Genomic DNA, 15,787 nt, shown 5'->3' on the forward strand with positions numbered 1-15,787 from the left:
CCAGCCCCTGGTCCAGTCCTGAGCTCTCCAGTCGCTTGCGCGACACGTATAAAAAGAAGCTGGAGTGTGGAGATTTACCTCCACCTGAAAACGAAGAGTCGATTCCAAACCAAGCGCAGTAAGACTCGCTTCGGTCTGAACCTCATCTCTAGTCATCCGTGGTAGCCCTGTGGTTTTGCACCACATAAAACTCTGCAGGGAACGTCGTTTCTGAAGCTAGGAATTCCAGCTGGGCCACTGCACACGAGCTGTCCCACTTTGAATTCTTACGGCTTTCATTTGTTAGAAACCCAAATTTTAGTAACAAGGCCATTTTGAAACTACAGAAATATTTCCTTTACACCAGGGAAATTAAAAAGGGGTTGACAAGCTGCTTGGGCACCCTTGCTCTCTCTCATCGTACATAAACTTTTCTGTGGTGTGTGAATGTATATGTGTGTGCAAAGTATCATTTATTTAATAATTACATTTATTGAACACAGTCGGGTTTTCCACACACGGTTCAAGGATGTTTCACAAACCAAATCAGTTGGCCCATTTCCATTATCTTTTTCACTGGGGTTTTGAATTTTCCAGTTAAATACACATAATTGCTCTCCATATCTTTTACATCATTACATTTTGCAATTTTTCCTAAATATGTTTTGATATTGCAGTAAATGTGAATTCATGCTGGTTAATCAGCACACTAAAGAACGTTACTTGTATCTTTATGAAAATTATTCACCATGATTGATATAGTCTTGTTCATGAAGTAAAAATCCTCAAATAGGATCTTCTATTTTGGTTAAGGCTATTTAAAAAAAAAGGCAATAAAAACATCAGCCTTTAGCCTTTAGCAATGAAGTTATTTCATCTTTATGTTTAAGGGGGAGTATACAGCATAACTCCTTTTGGTGTTTAAATTTTTTTAGGCGATTTTAAACTCCAAGGAAGTTATATGGCCTCTGAACTTTCTTAGTTATCTTATTGTAGTTACAGTTCAGAATCATGTGCAATTCTTCCACCCCTCAGAAAAGTCGAAATCTGGCCATGTGGTGAAAATGCCACACTCAGCGGAGTTTGTAACTCTGGGTTGTGGTTGGGTTATACATGTCTCATTTGAAGACGGAAAACACTGCAGTAGCCTAAAGGCTTCTCATTCTTACTTGACACCCCGGGACCTGGGGAGCCCTTCTGGCCCCATGCTCTGCACCCTGTCCCTTGGAGCCCTGGGGTCCAGCCTGGGGCACTCCTGGGGTGCTCCGGAGCCCCTCTGGCTTCCGGAAGGTAGGGGCAGTATGTGCTGTGAGAGCCAGCCTCTTAGGGAGCCCAGCGTGCTCCCGGGCCTCGCCTCACCATTTTTGCAGGCCTGTCCCTCGGGCCTTTCCCCCTGCCCCCATGGTTCCTGTCCATTTGTCATGCCGCCTAAAATGTGGCCCCATGGCTCGTCCCATTGCTCCATATGTGGCCTTACCAACCCTGAATCCGGTGCCCCCCAACTGGTGGGGTACTCTATCCCAATTGTGGTCCAGGCAGCCTGCAAGCTGCTGCTTTCTTGGCAGAATCCCCCACGTCTTCTCATAAGACCAGTTCAGACGTCACCTCCTGAGTCTAACCAATGAGCAAGCCCATCCTGATTCCTTACTCCAGGGAGCCTCCCCAGACCTCTTGTCCTTCCTCCTGCCCTTAGAAAGTGAAAGTGAAAGTCACTCAGTTGCGTCCAACTCTTTGTGACCCCATGGACTATACAGTCCATGGAATTCTCTAGGCCTGAACACCGGAGTGGGTAGTCCTTCCCTTCTCCATGGCATCTTCCCAACCCAGGGATCAAACTGGGGTCTCCTGCATTGCAGGCGGATTCTTTACCAACTAGGCTATCAGGGAAGCCCATAATGACCATGAGATGTTTCCTGCAGACTTACTCCTGGTGGTTCAGATAGTAAAGAATCTGCCTGCAACGCAGGAGATGCAGGAGACACAGGTTCAATCCCTGGGTTGGGAATATCTCCTGGAGAAGGGAAAGGCAACCCACTCCAGCATACTTGCCTGGAGAATCCCATGGACAGCGGAGCCTGGCGGGCTACAGTCCATGGGGTCGCACAGAGTTGGACACGACTGAGCAACTCACACTTTCTTTTGCACTTTCATTGTGTACCGCACCACTGTCGTCTGTAATGGCGCTCACCCGTGACCTGGAGCCTTGCACACTGCTGTTCTGTGCCTGACTCTTCACCACCCTGTGGACTATAGCTTGCCAGGCTCCTCTGTCCATGGTGGGATTCTTCAGGCAAGAATACTGCAGTGGGTTGCTATTTCCTCCTCCAGGGGATCTTTCCAACCCAGGGATCAAACTTGTATCCCCTGCATTGGCAGGAAGATTTTCTACTGCTGAGCCACTCGGGAAGCCCATGCCTTGCGCATAGTAGGTCCCCACCAAATGGTGAAGTTTACTGAACTTTACATTCAGCGCCATGGATTTGTTGAGCATAAGTTCAGGAGTTTAGGTGTTAAATGACCTCGACTTCACCTCCGCTCCTTGCTGAGACCTCTGTGCGTCCTTCCTTGGTACCCTAAGTCCTCTGCCACATCTGCAAACACCAGCTGAGCCCTGACTCATTGGGATCCACGTGCCTTCTGCTGTTGATTAAAAAACTTAGCAGCACAGGAGCCAGGCCAGTACCCGGGGAAGCCCCACTTGAGGCAGCCACAAATCACCCAGGGCCTCATTGGTTTCATCGGTTCCCAGGTTTCATCGGCAAGCTGACAGTTCCAGAACCTGCTGGGTTTCTCTTCTGTGTGAATCTCGACCAGCTTTGCCTTCCTCGCGTGTTTTCTCATCTTGAGGCCTCTGCACAGAGGTTCTGTCCTCAATTCCAGGCCTGAAAGTCTGATGAGAACCGCTCCAGCGGTCCCCGGAATCATGGCTGGAACACTGCCCTGAATTCAGGGCTTCCTGTGCAGTCTGAGTCCAGGGGAGGGAAAGGTTGCAGGGGCCGGGCCTCCCCAAGCACCACTCACGCTTTGCTTTTGCCTCAGTGGTCGGAGGACGTGTGTGCGGCCCACCTCACCCAGCGGGACGGGTACCAGGCGACGACCCAGGGGCAGCTGAAGGAGCGGCTCTACCAGGAGATCATCCACTACTTTGACAAAGGCAAGGTAAAAAAAAAAATGCAGCTTTTCTGTTGTTTTCTTTTTTCTGTGCACCTTCCTGCCATGTTGTAAACACATTTTTTTTAACACATGGTGTTTGTGGAACCAGAGATTTGTTTCAGATTGTGTATGTGAAGGCTTTGTGCATGGCCCTCCAGCCAGCGCTTCTAAGTAGAAATCCTACCAAAAAAAAAAAAAAAAAAATCAATCACCCTTTTATAGATGCTCTGCTGAAAGTCACGACTGAGCACGAGGATTTTTATAATCCTTGCAGAGGACGCTGATATGGGGGAATTTGGGCCTCCCAGGGGGCGCTACTGGGTAAAGAACCCAGGGCAAGTGGCATCTCACTTGTGTATTCTTGCCTGGAGACTCCCATGCACAGAGAAGCCTGGCGGGCTAATGATTCACAGGGTCACAAAGAGTCGGTCGCGACTGAGCACATGCGCACTGGCTGTGTTACAGCTAATGCATTCCTTTGACAGTTTGAGTTTTTCTGTTGTCACTGAAACATTAATCCCGTGGCAAGACCAATGCTGCTCTCGTTGATGGCCTCTCTGTTAATTGGCTCAAACAAAATTATTTAACCGTTGACCTCTACTAAATGGAAACCTGCCATCATTTTAATCAGACAGCAATAGATCTCATCACTGTAGTTCATGTGATTCAGATCACTAGTAGCTATTTTTAAAAAGGTGGGAGGCTCCTTAGGTCTTCCTGGCACTTTCAATGCAGGGAGTGCAGGTTCAAGCCCTGGTTGGGGAACTAAGATCCCTTGTGCTGCAGCCAAGAAATTAATTAATTAATTAGCAGACACTTTAAGGGGGAAAAAAAGGCTGGGGGTGGTGGGTGCCTTCAGTTCAGAAGTTTGGGTTTTTTTTTTTTTATTGAAGGATAATTGCTTTACAGAATTTTATTGTTTTCTGTCAAACCTCAACATGAATCAGCCATAGGTATACGAATATCCCCTCCCTTTTGAAGCTCCCTCCCATCTCCCACCCCATCCCACCCCTCTAGATTGATACAGAGCCCCTCTTTGAGTTTCCTGAGCCATACAGCAAATTCCCGTTGGCTATCTATTTTACACATGGTAATGTAAGTTTCCTTGTTACTCTCTCCATACAGCTCACACTCTCTTCCCATCTTCCCATGTCCATAAGTCTATTCTCTATGTCTGTTTCTCCATTGCTGCCCTGTAAATAAATTCTTCAGTACCATTTTTCTAGATTCCATATATATGTGTTAGAATATGATATTTATCTTTCTCTTTCTGACTCACTTCACTCTGTATAATAGATTCTAAGTTCATCCACCTCATCAGAACTGACTCAAATGCATTCCTTTTTATGGCAGAGTAATATTCCATCATGTATATGTACCACTGCTTCTTTATCCATTCATCTGTCGATGGATATCTAGGTTGCATCCATGTTCTAGCTATTGTAAATGGTGCTGCAATGAACAATGGGATGCTGCTGCTGCTAAGTCGCTTCAGTCGTGTCCGACTCTGTGCGACCCCAGAGACGGCAGCCCACCAGGCTCCCCCGTCCCTGGGATTCTCCAGGCAAGAACACCGGAGTGGGTTGCCATTTCCTTCTCCAATGCTTGAAAAGTGAAAGTGAAGTCGCTCAGTCGTGTCCGACTCTTCGAGACCCCATTGACTGCAGCCTACCAGGCTCCTCTGTCCATGGGGTTTTCCAGGCAAGAGTACTGGAGTGGGGTGCCATCGCCTTCTCCAGAACAATGGGATACACGTGTCTTTTTTCAATTTTGGTTTCCTCAGGGTATAAAATCTTCCCCAAAGCAACTTCTAAGTTGATTCTGTGCTATCAGGACTCATAACTCATCTTAGTGGCTGAGTCGTTTCCGATTCTTTGTGACCCCATGGACTGTAGCCCACCAGGCTCCTCCATCCATGGGATGTCCTAGGCAAGAATACTGGATGGATTGCCATTTCCTTTTCCAGGGGATCTTCCCAACCCAGGCATTGAACCCAGGTCTCCTGCATTGCAGACAGATTCTTTACCGTCTGAGCCACCAGAGAAACCCCTTTAACTCGTCTTAGATACCTGCTTTATTTTTTTTTTAACACTTTGAGACAAGTGAACAGGGAATTCCATGAAGCTACTTATATTCATTTCTTAGGACTATGGTAACATAGTCCTGCCCTCTGGGCACCTTTAAACCTCAGGACTCTATGCTCTTGCTGTTCTGGAAGCTACAGAGCTGCAGCTGGGTGTTAGCAGGGCCGTGCTCTCCAAGAGAGGACAGTGCAAGGGGTGAATCTGCTCCCTGCCTCCCTCTTGGTTTCTGGTGATGCCGGCAGTCCTTGGCTCGTAGACGTATCACTCAATTGCTGGCTCCTTATTCACAGGGAGTTTTCCCTCTATGTGTCTCCATATGTTCTTCTAAGAACATCGGTTTGGATTTAAGGCCCATGCGAACCAGTATGACTGCATCTTAATTTGATTACATCCAGAGACCCTTTTTCCATGTAAAGTCAGGTTCAAAGATCCCAGGGGTTGAGACTCAGCATGTCCTTTGAGGGGACACAGTTCTAACCCCCAGCAGCACCTGTATCAGAAAAGGATGACAGCTGCTCTGTCTGTGGCTGTCAACATAAACCACACCCTTTTAAAATGATCATGTGTGTTTTACTTGTTCCCCTCTGTCCCTGATACAGGATGGAAGTCAAAATATTCAGAATAGCATGGGGACTGACCAGAGGCCACTTGGAAATGGTCGGTGAATTATACTTGGTCCTGTAGAGAAGCAGAATATATTTCTTTGTAGAAATGAGATGCTTTCACAGTTAAAGCCAATTATTAAAATTGTATTAGCTTAGCCAGAGAAATGCAGTTTTTCAACAAACTACTAAAAAAATGTGGATCCGTTCATTTCCCCAGTGGCTTTCTGGCTTACAGTGTTCTAGAGATGGAGGGTGGTCAGGTGCTATGGAGCGGGCAGAACAGGAGGCGGGACCCTGCAGAGGCCTAGGAAGCCTGAGGGCCAGAGGCCACTGGGGCTGAAGGAAGGTGCGTCTCTACTGATGGCCCCTTGGGGCTCTCACGTTCTCTGCCAGCACTGACGTCTCCAATCGCATCTCAGCTCTCCTCATCCCCTCACTCTGCATCTTCTGGCTGCACCCCAGCTTCTGGGGCCTCAGCCATTGTAGACTTTCCTGCCTCTGCCCAGCAGGCCTCTGCTGCCCCTGCCTTTGGTCATTTCGTCCCATCTCCGCTTAATGTCACCTCTGCTCCAACGCCCATCATGCCCCCTTCTGTTCCTGTATAGCACTCACCACGATTTGCAATGATAGATGGGATACCAGCCAGTCCTAAGGGAAATCAACCCTGAATGCTCATTAGAAGGACTGTGGCTGAAGCTGAAGCTCCCATACTTTGGCCACCTGATGTGAAGAGCCAACTCATTGGAAAAGACTCTGATGCTGGGAAAGATTGAAGGCCGGAGAAGGGGGTGACAGAGGATGAGATTATTGGATGGCTTCACTGACTTGGTGGACACGAATCTGAGCAAACTACAGGAGACAGTGAATAACAGGGAAGCGTGGCATGCTACAGCCCCTGGGGTCATAAAGAGGCCGATAGGACCTAGCAGCTGAACAATAATTTGCACATAAGATTTCTTTAGTGAGTCTCCCAATAGACCATGAGCCCAAGAAGACACAGACCACACATATTAATCCTGCACATTAATCTAACTCTGAGACCGAGCTAGGCCTATAATGCAGGGGGCATTTGTTAGATGGACAAAGAAATCAATGAGAGAATAAATGAACGAACAAATGAGTGAATACTCAGCATTTAAGGATGATTTCTGGCAGATGCGGGATGGTCATGGCCGGTAAGACAGTTGGCCTTCAGTAAATAATACATTGAGGAGGCAAGTGAGTTTGCTTTTGTTTTAAGCCAGTGTAGCCTCATATTGGGGGCTTTTGTGGGAGCTCAACTGGTAAAGAATCCACCTGCCATGCAGGAGACCTTGGTTTGATTCCTGGGTTGGGAAGATCCCCTGGAGGTGGGCGTGGCAACCCACTCCAGTATTCTTACCTGGAGAATCCCCATGGACAGAGGAGCCTGGCGGGCTGCAGTCCATGGGGTCGCAGAGTCGGGCACGCCTGAGGGACTGAGCACAGCACAGCAGTCACCCCGGGCCAAGCACTGTGCTGGATGCTGCCCGGGCATTATGAGTCTCCATGGCAACGCAGGAAGGAAGGTACCACTGTACTTCAAATTGAATATGATGTTTAATATTATTGTTAATAACAATATCGATAAAATAATATAATAGACCCACAACCATAGGAAGCAGACTTAGGGGCTACCAAAAGGGAAAGGGTGGGCTACCATCCATGGGGTTGCAAAGAGTCAGACACAGCTGAGCGACTAAGCGCAGCACAGCCCAGCTTCATGTGGAGGGAAAAATGAGCACGTTCAGCCGAGAACAGTGGCTCTGAACCCAGACCCTCAGGAGACCTTTCAGGTAGACACTCCTGAGGCGGGGGGTGGATGAGACTGACATCAAGTGGGTCAAGGTCAGGGACACTGCTGGACACCATGGAAGGCAGGCAGCTCCCTGGGTGCAGAATCATCCAGCCCAGAATGTCCGTAGTACCCAGGCTGAGAAATCCTGGTTTTGGAAAAAGCCAGTTCAAGTGATAAAGCATTCTTGGCCAAAAGAGAGGGGCTGAAGGAATGTCCTCACATGCTCCTGTGTTTTGGAGGAGACAGAAAGATGGTTCTGGTAAAGTGAGCATTTGGCTTACCTGGAGTCGGGAAGGTTAACTTGATTCAACTTGTTCATCAAAGTTTAGGAGAATTGTCTTCATGGCAGCTGTTAGGGTTGTGTTGGCAAAAGCGATTGAAAAGTCACTTTTGAATACCCATAACTTCTCCAGGAGAGTATTTTTAAAAAAAACATTTACTCATCCATGTGAAGCTATCATGAGGGTGAGTGCAGGTGAGGGAGAAGATTTCATCAAACAAAATTTGAAGTACCTGGATGATGAGCTCCGAAGCAAAAAAATAAAATCATTTTGGCATCAACAAGCATTCAATTTCCTGGGAACAAAAGAACAGGAGGAAGTTGCAATCATCCATCTTCTCTATCAGTTGGGATGGGCTGGAATCGGCTGGGGCCTCAACCTCTTGATGTCTCAGTGATGCTACCCAGCCCAGGTGGTTCACTCATGCTGCCTGCCTGTCCTCACTTCTGGGGACGCAGGTGAGCGCAGCCTCAAAGGGACAGTGAGTCCCTGCCTGGCCCCTGCAGGCTTAGCTCAGAAAAGACCCACGCGCCGTGCTCTCGTGTTCTTTGTTTTTTGTCGTTTGGCTGTGCCAGGTCTCAGCTGCAGCACATGGGATCTCTGGTTGTGGCGTGTGAACTTGGTTGCAGCGGGTGGGATCTAGCCCCCTGAACAGGGATCCAGCCTGGGCCCCCTGCATTGGGAGCAGAGTCTTAGCCACTGGGCCATCAGGGAAGTCCTAGTGCTCATGCCATTGACTAAAGCAAATCACGTGAGCCTCAGCGGGTGGGGAAGTACGCATGGGGGGAGCCGTGTAGCAGCACCTCCATATACCAGGTAAAGCGGGTAGATCGCCAGGACACTTAATCAGACGGGTGAGCCGGGGTTCTAACCAAGGGCTCTCAAGGCACAGGGAAATTACCTAAGTATGTGTATGTTCCAGAAAAGGCAGCATTCACTCTAATCCCTCAATTGCACACTTCCCGCAACTGGACATGTGAAAACAGAGCAATCTTCAGAACCTGGTAATGGGCCTTGAGCCCAGTTCCTCCATATGGAGTTTCTTTCTCGGGTTAGGGAGGGGTTGGGAACAACATGTCCCGGCTGGGCGGTGAGGGAAAAGGAGCACCAGAGAACCAGTGGCCACGATGCCCGAAATCCCAGCAGGCAAGAAGTCTGGGCAACGGGAGGTCACAGCAGAAGATAAAGTTCAGCATTTCCTGCCAGACACATTCATTTAAGAAATAAGAGCAAGACATGGTCGTATTATACCTGCCAGGTATGGGTATATGTGATGATTTGAGAAATAACACCCTCCATGACTTTTCTGGAATAAGACAGTGGCTGAGGTCATTGCTACAGATGAAGAACTTGACATCGGGAAGGACTGGATGCCTACGTTTCTGTTCTGCACATCCAGACTGAAATTCTTTTTTTTTTTTTTTAACATTTTTATTGAAATACAGATAATTTGCAATGTTGAGTTAGTTTCAGGTTAAGCAAAGTGATTCAGTTACACACACACACACACACACATATTCTTTTTTAGATTCTTTTACAATTTAGGCTATTACAAAATACTTCGTAGAGCTTTCTGTGCTGTACAGTAGGTCTCTGTTGGTTATCTGCTGCTGCTGCTGCTGCTGCTGCTAAGTCGATTCAGTCGTGTCCGACTCTGTGCGACCCCATAGACGGCAGCCCACCAGGCTTCCCCGTCCCTGGGATTCTCCAGGCAAGAACACTGGAGTGGGTTGCCATTTCTTTCTCCAATGCATGAAAGTGAAAAGTGAAAGTGCAGTCACTCAGTCGTGTCCGACTCTAGCGACCCCATGGACTGCGGCCCACCAGGCTCCTCCGTCCATGGGACTTTCCAGGCAAAAGTACTGGAGTGATTGGTTATGTACTAGATATATAATGGTGTGTATCTGTCAGTCCCAAACTCCTAATTTATCTGTTCTCAACCCCTCCCATCCCCTTTGGTAAACATAACTTTGTTTTCTATGTCTGTGCGTCTGTTTCTGTTGTGTAAATAAGTTCATTTGTAACATATTTTAGATTCCACCATATAAGTGATATCATATGACATTTGTCCTTATCTGACTTCACTTAGCATGATCATCTCTGGGACCATCCATGTTGCTGCAGAGGGCGTTATTTCATCCTTTTTTTATGGCTGAGCACTATTCCATTGGGTTTACATGCCACATCTTCCTTATCCATTTATCTGCCGATTCTTGGGGGAAAAATATCTCAAAATGGGTAATAGGTGGCAAGTGATTCAACCCACAGAAACTGGAAGGAAGGGACCCTCCCGGCCGAGGCGCCCCAGGGAGCCAGCTCTCCTACAATGGGGGAGGGACCCTGACCTGAGCTGTCAGCTGTGAGAGTCACGGGCGCCAAGCAGCCATTAACACTTGAAATATGCAACATGCACTGGATCCTAAGGCTCAGCATGAGAAAAGGATGCTGTTAGGAGCTGAACTGTGTCCCATGGAAATTCATGTGCAGGAGCCCTGACCTTCCTACCTCAGAATATGACTGTGTTGGAGGTGGGTTCTGATCCCAGGATGGCTGATCTCCTTATAGAAGAGGCGATCTGGACACAGACACACCAAGCAAGGACCCTGTGAGAATACGGCTGAGGATTTGCTTTACAAGCTGAGGAGAGAGGCTTCAGAGGAAACCAGCCTTCTGACAACTTGATTTCGGTTTCTAGGCTCCATAACAGGAAGGAAATAATATGTTTAAGGCACCCGATCTTTATCGTGTGTGTATGTGTGTGTGTGTATGAGTATGTGCTAAGTCGTGTCCTACTCTTTGCTGCAAATCTATGGGCCGTAGCCCACCAGGCTCCTGTGTCCATGGAATTCTCCATGCAAGAATACTGGAGTGGGTTGCCATCCCCTCCTGCAGGGGATCTTTCCAACCCAGGGATTGAATCCACGTCTCTGACATCTCCTGCACTGGTAGGCGGGTTCTTTACCACACACGCCACCTGAGTACTTTGTTACGGCAGCCTGTCAAATATCTCATGAATTTTGTGTTTTTGATTACGTGTTGAAATGGCAATATTCCAGCTATAGTGAATATTACTAAAATGAAGGCCACTTTTTAAAATGTGGCTACTAGAAAATCTAAAACTGCGTGTGTGTCTTGGCCGATGTTGCGTTGGATGGTGCTGCCCTGAGCCAGACTTTGCTACTGTTGGGGACGGTTTCTGCTAGTGCTTCCATCCACGGACTGTTGGAAAATCGATGCTTGCCTGCCCCTCCGTTTGGGGTCCTCACTGGCAGCGGCATTGCTCACGTGCCTGTTGAGATATATTCCTTACCCTAAATGAATATTTGAAAAACTGAAATAAATCTAAAATAAATAGACATTGACTTCATTGCTGATTCAAGAGCCACATTTGAATTTTCTCCTGCATTATACTGAAAACACAAGAATTTCTTTGGTTTGATTTTACACCTGTTAAAATTGCAATTCTGGTTTAAAACCATATATTCAGCTCAGTGGTTAAAGAATCTGCCAATTCAGGAGACATAGGTTCCTTCCCTGGGTCAGGAAGATCCCCTGGAGAAGGAAATGGCAACCCACTCCAGTATTCCTGCCTGGAAAATCCCATGGACAGAGGAGCCTGGTGGGCTACAGTCCATGGGGTTGCAAAAAAGTTGGACACAACTTAGCAGCTGCAAAAAACAATAATTCAGGCGAGAGGCCTTCATACTACAGTTGAACTTGAAGCCTAGAAATGGCTGGGGACCATGCGATTGTAGAATAAATGGTATCTGAACCTGGCAAAGCTGTGACTGGGGCATCGCGCCATTGATACAGGCTGTCCCCTTAGGTGGTTAAGGAAACCTTCACTCTGTCCTTAGTAGGGGGGAACCTTACTCATCCTAGAGCTCATTTTCAGTGACTGTTTTCAACATTCAGCTTCCTAGGGGGAGGAGGGATTTACAGAATCCAGTGCAGATTTGTGTCCTGGGAACTGTGCTCACAGGCCCTTAAAGGAACTGGTGCCCGTCGGACCTCTCAGACATCGGACACCAGCATCTGCGGGGAAAGTCCAGGGCACCAGCACAGGACTGGGGTCGGATTATATTCAAAGTCTCCCCAGCTCTGTGCTCAGAAAGCAGCAACGCTGAATGGATTTTCTGCTCCATTATATTGGACCCTCCAGCTTTTGAATTAGGCTCTGTTATCTTTCTGTATTTCTTCTGCACAAAAATCACTCTTTTATTTTTGCTTTTCCATCGTTTAAAAGTTTTGAATGTCCTTCAGCCCAGCTCTTGGTCTTTTCATCTTTTTCTTTCTCACCAAAAAAAAAAAAAGAAAGAAATGTCATTTCCATCTGTTTTCCGTTTCATTCTTCTGCCCTTATTTCTTCCCGGGCTGATAATTAGCCCTCACTCCTTTTCTGTTCTCGTTTCACCACCCGTTTGAGCCCCTCCGGAAAGCCTGCCGCCAGATCTTATCGCGGCATTTGAGCGTTCTGTTCCGAAGATGCTCTGAGTTGTCTGTCCTATTGTGTGTGGTTGAGGCCTAGTAATTTTCAATAAAGCTCTTAATCCAAGTACTTCACTGAAAATTACCAGGCTTCTCTATGGAGGGCGCCTTGAAAATAGAAGCCCTGCTCTCAGGGAAATGGAGTCAGAGTGAGGGAGGCGGTGAACCTGATGTTCACCACCTCAAAAACCGGGAACCAGCCTGGCATTGGCAAAGGGGGCTCGTGGCTGACGGCCCACGTGGTGTCTGAAGCTCTGGGACTATTTTCGACTGGAGCTCTGTCTTCTCTTCCCTTAAAATAACCTCGCCTTGACGAAGTTTGCACTTTGCCTTGTGCCCAAGTCAAAAAAAAAAAAAAAAAGGCGGCATCCTACATCATCCCGTGAACTAAAAATAGGGGTTTGGAAGCAAGTTTCCACTTTTAGTGAAATGGCTGGGTTGCTTTTCTGAGTATTGGGGCTGACATTTTCTCACCCTCTGAGTTTCCTTTTTGAAAGCACAGTTGTCAGTCAGAGGAATTACAGGTACGAGCATCCCATCACCCTCTTTCTTGGTATAGTCTCAGCATTTCCAGAATTTTTGGAAATCCTGATATTTGCCAGAATCTGTTCAATTAGCAAGAATCTGGCTGGAGTGAGCATAGAGATCGTGTGTTAATTATGACTGGGCTCCCAGAAAAGAGCCGTTTGTGATCAGCGCAGAGAAAATCGAAGTTTGGACTTGGTATCAACCCTGCTCCCCCCATCTCCCCACCCTGCACGACCCCTCACTTGTGTTTCTGCAACCCAGTCTCCTGGGTGCCAGGTGCCACCTGCCTGCCTGAATTTGGGGAGGCCAAAGGCCTGCCTTGAGCTGAGAAGTCTAGAACCAAGGCTAATGGATGAGCAGGCAAATAGCAAAACCCGCCCTCTGACTGTTGCATTGCAGGTTCAGAGTCTACCAACCTAACAGGTATGGGAATGATTCCCTCTCCTGAGGAGAAAGGGCAGACTTCATTAGAAGGTGACCTGTAAACCATGTCTTGAGCTTCCCTGGTGGCCCAGTGGTAAATAATCCACCTACAATGCAGGAGTCACAGGAGACGCAGATTCGATTCCTGGGTTGGAAAGACCTCCTGGAGGAGGGTATGACAACCCACTCCAGTATTCTTGCCTGGAGAACCCCATGGACAGAGAAGCCTGGCAGTCAGACATGACTGAAGCTACTTAGCACACATCACAAGTTGGGTCTTGGAGAAAGAGATGAAGCTTGCAAGGTGATAGCTGGAAGGAACTGGGATTCTGAAGAGTGGGGGATGGGCAGGGATTCCAAAGTGTGGGAACCATATTGATCCAGGCCAGGGCCTCTGAAGCCAGTCTGTCTATCAGCGGGGTGAGGAGGGGGTCCTGGGAGACACAGATGCAGAGAACTTGGGAGCCAGTCTGTCCACGGCCTTGCATGTCTCCTAAAGATTTGACTTACTCCATAGTCACGAAGCGGGCTTCCCAGGTGGCACTAGTGGTAAAGAGCCCGCCTGCCAACGCGGGAGACGTAAAAGACACAGGTTCAGTCACTGGGCTGGGAAGACCCGCGGGAGGAGGGCATGGCAACCACTCCACTTTTCTTGCCTGGAGAACTCCACGGACAGAGGAGCCTGGCAGGCTATAGTCCACAGGGTCGCAGAGAGCTGGACATGACTGAAGCGACTAAGCATGCACGCACATAGACCCAAGGAGCCAGTGAGATTTTATGCACATAAGCAAGGTTGCCTTTACTGTCCCCCTTTCAGGGAGTGATTTGGGCTCACAGTGGCAGAAGCCCGGTGGGTGTGGGCTGGGGCAGGGGTCCAGGCACAGGATGTGGGGGCAGTGGGGACTAGGAGAGGCAAGAGACAGCTCCAGAGGCTTGAAGTCAGCTGATTGCACAGTCTCTCATATGGGGTCGGTGTCAGATGTGCGCATGCCCGGAGGAGCTGGGTACCCAGCACGGCTCAGAGGCCTGAGCACAAGCCTCCCGTGGCTGCAGAGCTGACATGGGAGCAACTTCCAATCAGTCCGGGGAGGTTTGACTCCCTTCCAGGCAGCTCCGGCAGCTCTGAGTGTTTCGGCTCCTCTCCTTCACATGGGAATTCTTGGTCAAAGTCATTGATTTTCTAGCTGGCGGTCCCCAGGCTGTGTGGGACATCTCTGGCCTCTACTCGGCCGGTCACACTCTCGGCCGTGGGTCTGTATCAGTCCCTCCGGTCCAGGGATGGCTGTCTGTGCTCCTGTCCAAGGCTCCTCCCACCCCCCAGGCCCCAGACCCCCAGGCCCATCCAGGACATCACTCTGGCCCATCTGTCTTCTTCCCACTGGCCGCACTGTTTTCCTCCCTACTGGCTAATACATACTCGCCTGCTAAGTTGCTTCAGTTGTGTCTGACTCTTTGCAACTCTATGGACTGTAGCCCACCAAAGTCCTCCACCCGTGAGATTCTCCAGGCAAGAATACTGGAGTGGCTTGCCATGCCCTCCTCCAGGGGATCTTCCTGACCCAGGGATCAAACCCACGTCTCCTGCATTGGCAGGCGGGTTCTTTACCACTAGCGCCACCTCGGAAGCCCACATACTCGCCTACAACCATGCTATTATTTCCCCATCTTTTAAAAAAGTTCTCTATCATTCTAACTGCCCTCTCCAGCTACTGCCTGTTTGTTTTCTTCCTCAAATCCTCCTCCAAGAACTGTCTGTACCCCTCCTTATGCTCTCTGAACCCACCCCCGTCACAGGTGCCCAGTAATTACTGCAGAGTGAGCGGTGAGTGGCAGAGTGGGTCCATTCTCCTCCTGATCAAACCACCAAGCAAAATGCAACTATCTCTTTCAATGTCTGGTTTAGGCTTTCTAAGGGCTTGCAGAACTACAAAGGTCCTTTATTAAAGAAAAGGGCAAAAAATCTCTTTGTTTTTAAAAAAAAAAAAAAACTGTTCGTTTCCTATTTTCCTCCCAGGGGCATTAAAACTGAGCAAATCATTTTCCATTTAGATTAATAAAGACTTGCTGTGGGGCAAAGAGGAACATGCTTTTGAGGAGCAGTAATTCCTGAGTACGTGACAGTCCCAGAAGGCAGGATTCATCTTCGAGTCAGTGTGAGAAGCCTCCCATCAAGGTTTCTTAAGTCTGGCCCGAGTCCCAGATCCCGCTGTGTGTCCTGCCCTACTGGAGGGCAGGCAGCCCATCCAGCCACCTTTCTCAGGCGGCTGGTGCAGTGATGTGTGTGCTGTCAGAGAGCGTGGTGTCATTAAGTGAAACCAGGCAGCTTTGGAGTAGTCCACAGTGAGAAGGCTCCATTGCAGGGGTGGGGGTGGTGATGCTGGACCTCAGAAACGTCTTCAGAAAGTGTCCAGCCTTTGCTCAGATCAGTGG

At 48.5% G+C, this 15,787-nt stretch overlaps 1 protein-coding gene across 4 annotated transcripts in view; it reads left to right on the forward strand.

Annotated features, from left to right (window-relative positions):
• The window catches only part of DOCK1 (dedicator of cytokinesis 1), a 556,998-nt gene that overhangs the window by 487,671 nt on the left and 53,540 nt on the right, over positions 1 to 15,787 (forward strand). For all 4 annotated transcript variants that reach the window (XM_070781087.1, XM_070781089.1, XM_070781088.1 and 1 more), the window contains one exon: positions 3,019 to 3,138. In XM_070781087.1, the coding sequence (XP_070637188.1) occupies positions 3,019 to 3,138 (120 nt within the window). The remainder of the gene's footprint in view (positions 1 to 3,018; positions 3,139 to 15,787) is intronic.

Source organism: Bos indicus, chromosome 26 (assembly GCF_029378745.1).
Source record: "Bos indicus isolate NIAB-ARS_2022 breed Sahiwal x Tharparkar chromosome 26, NIAB-ARS_B.indTharparkar_mat_pri_1.0, whole genome shotgun sequence".
Classification (NCBI taxonomy): Eukaryota; Metazoa; Chordata; class Mammalia; order Artiodactyla; family Bovidae; genus Bos; species Bos indicus.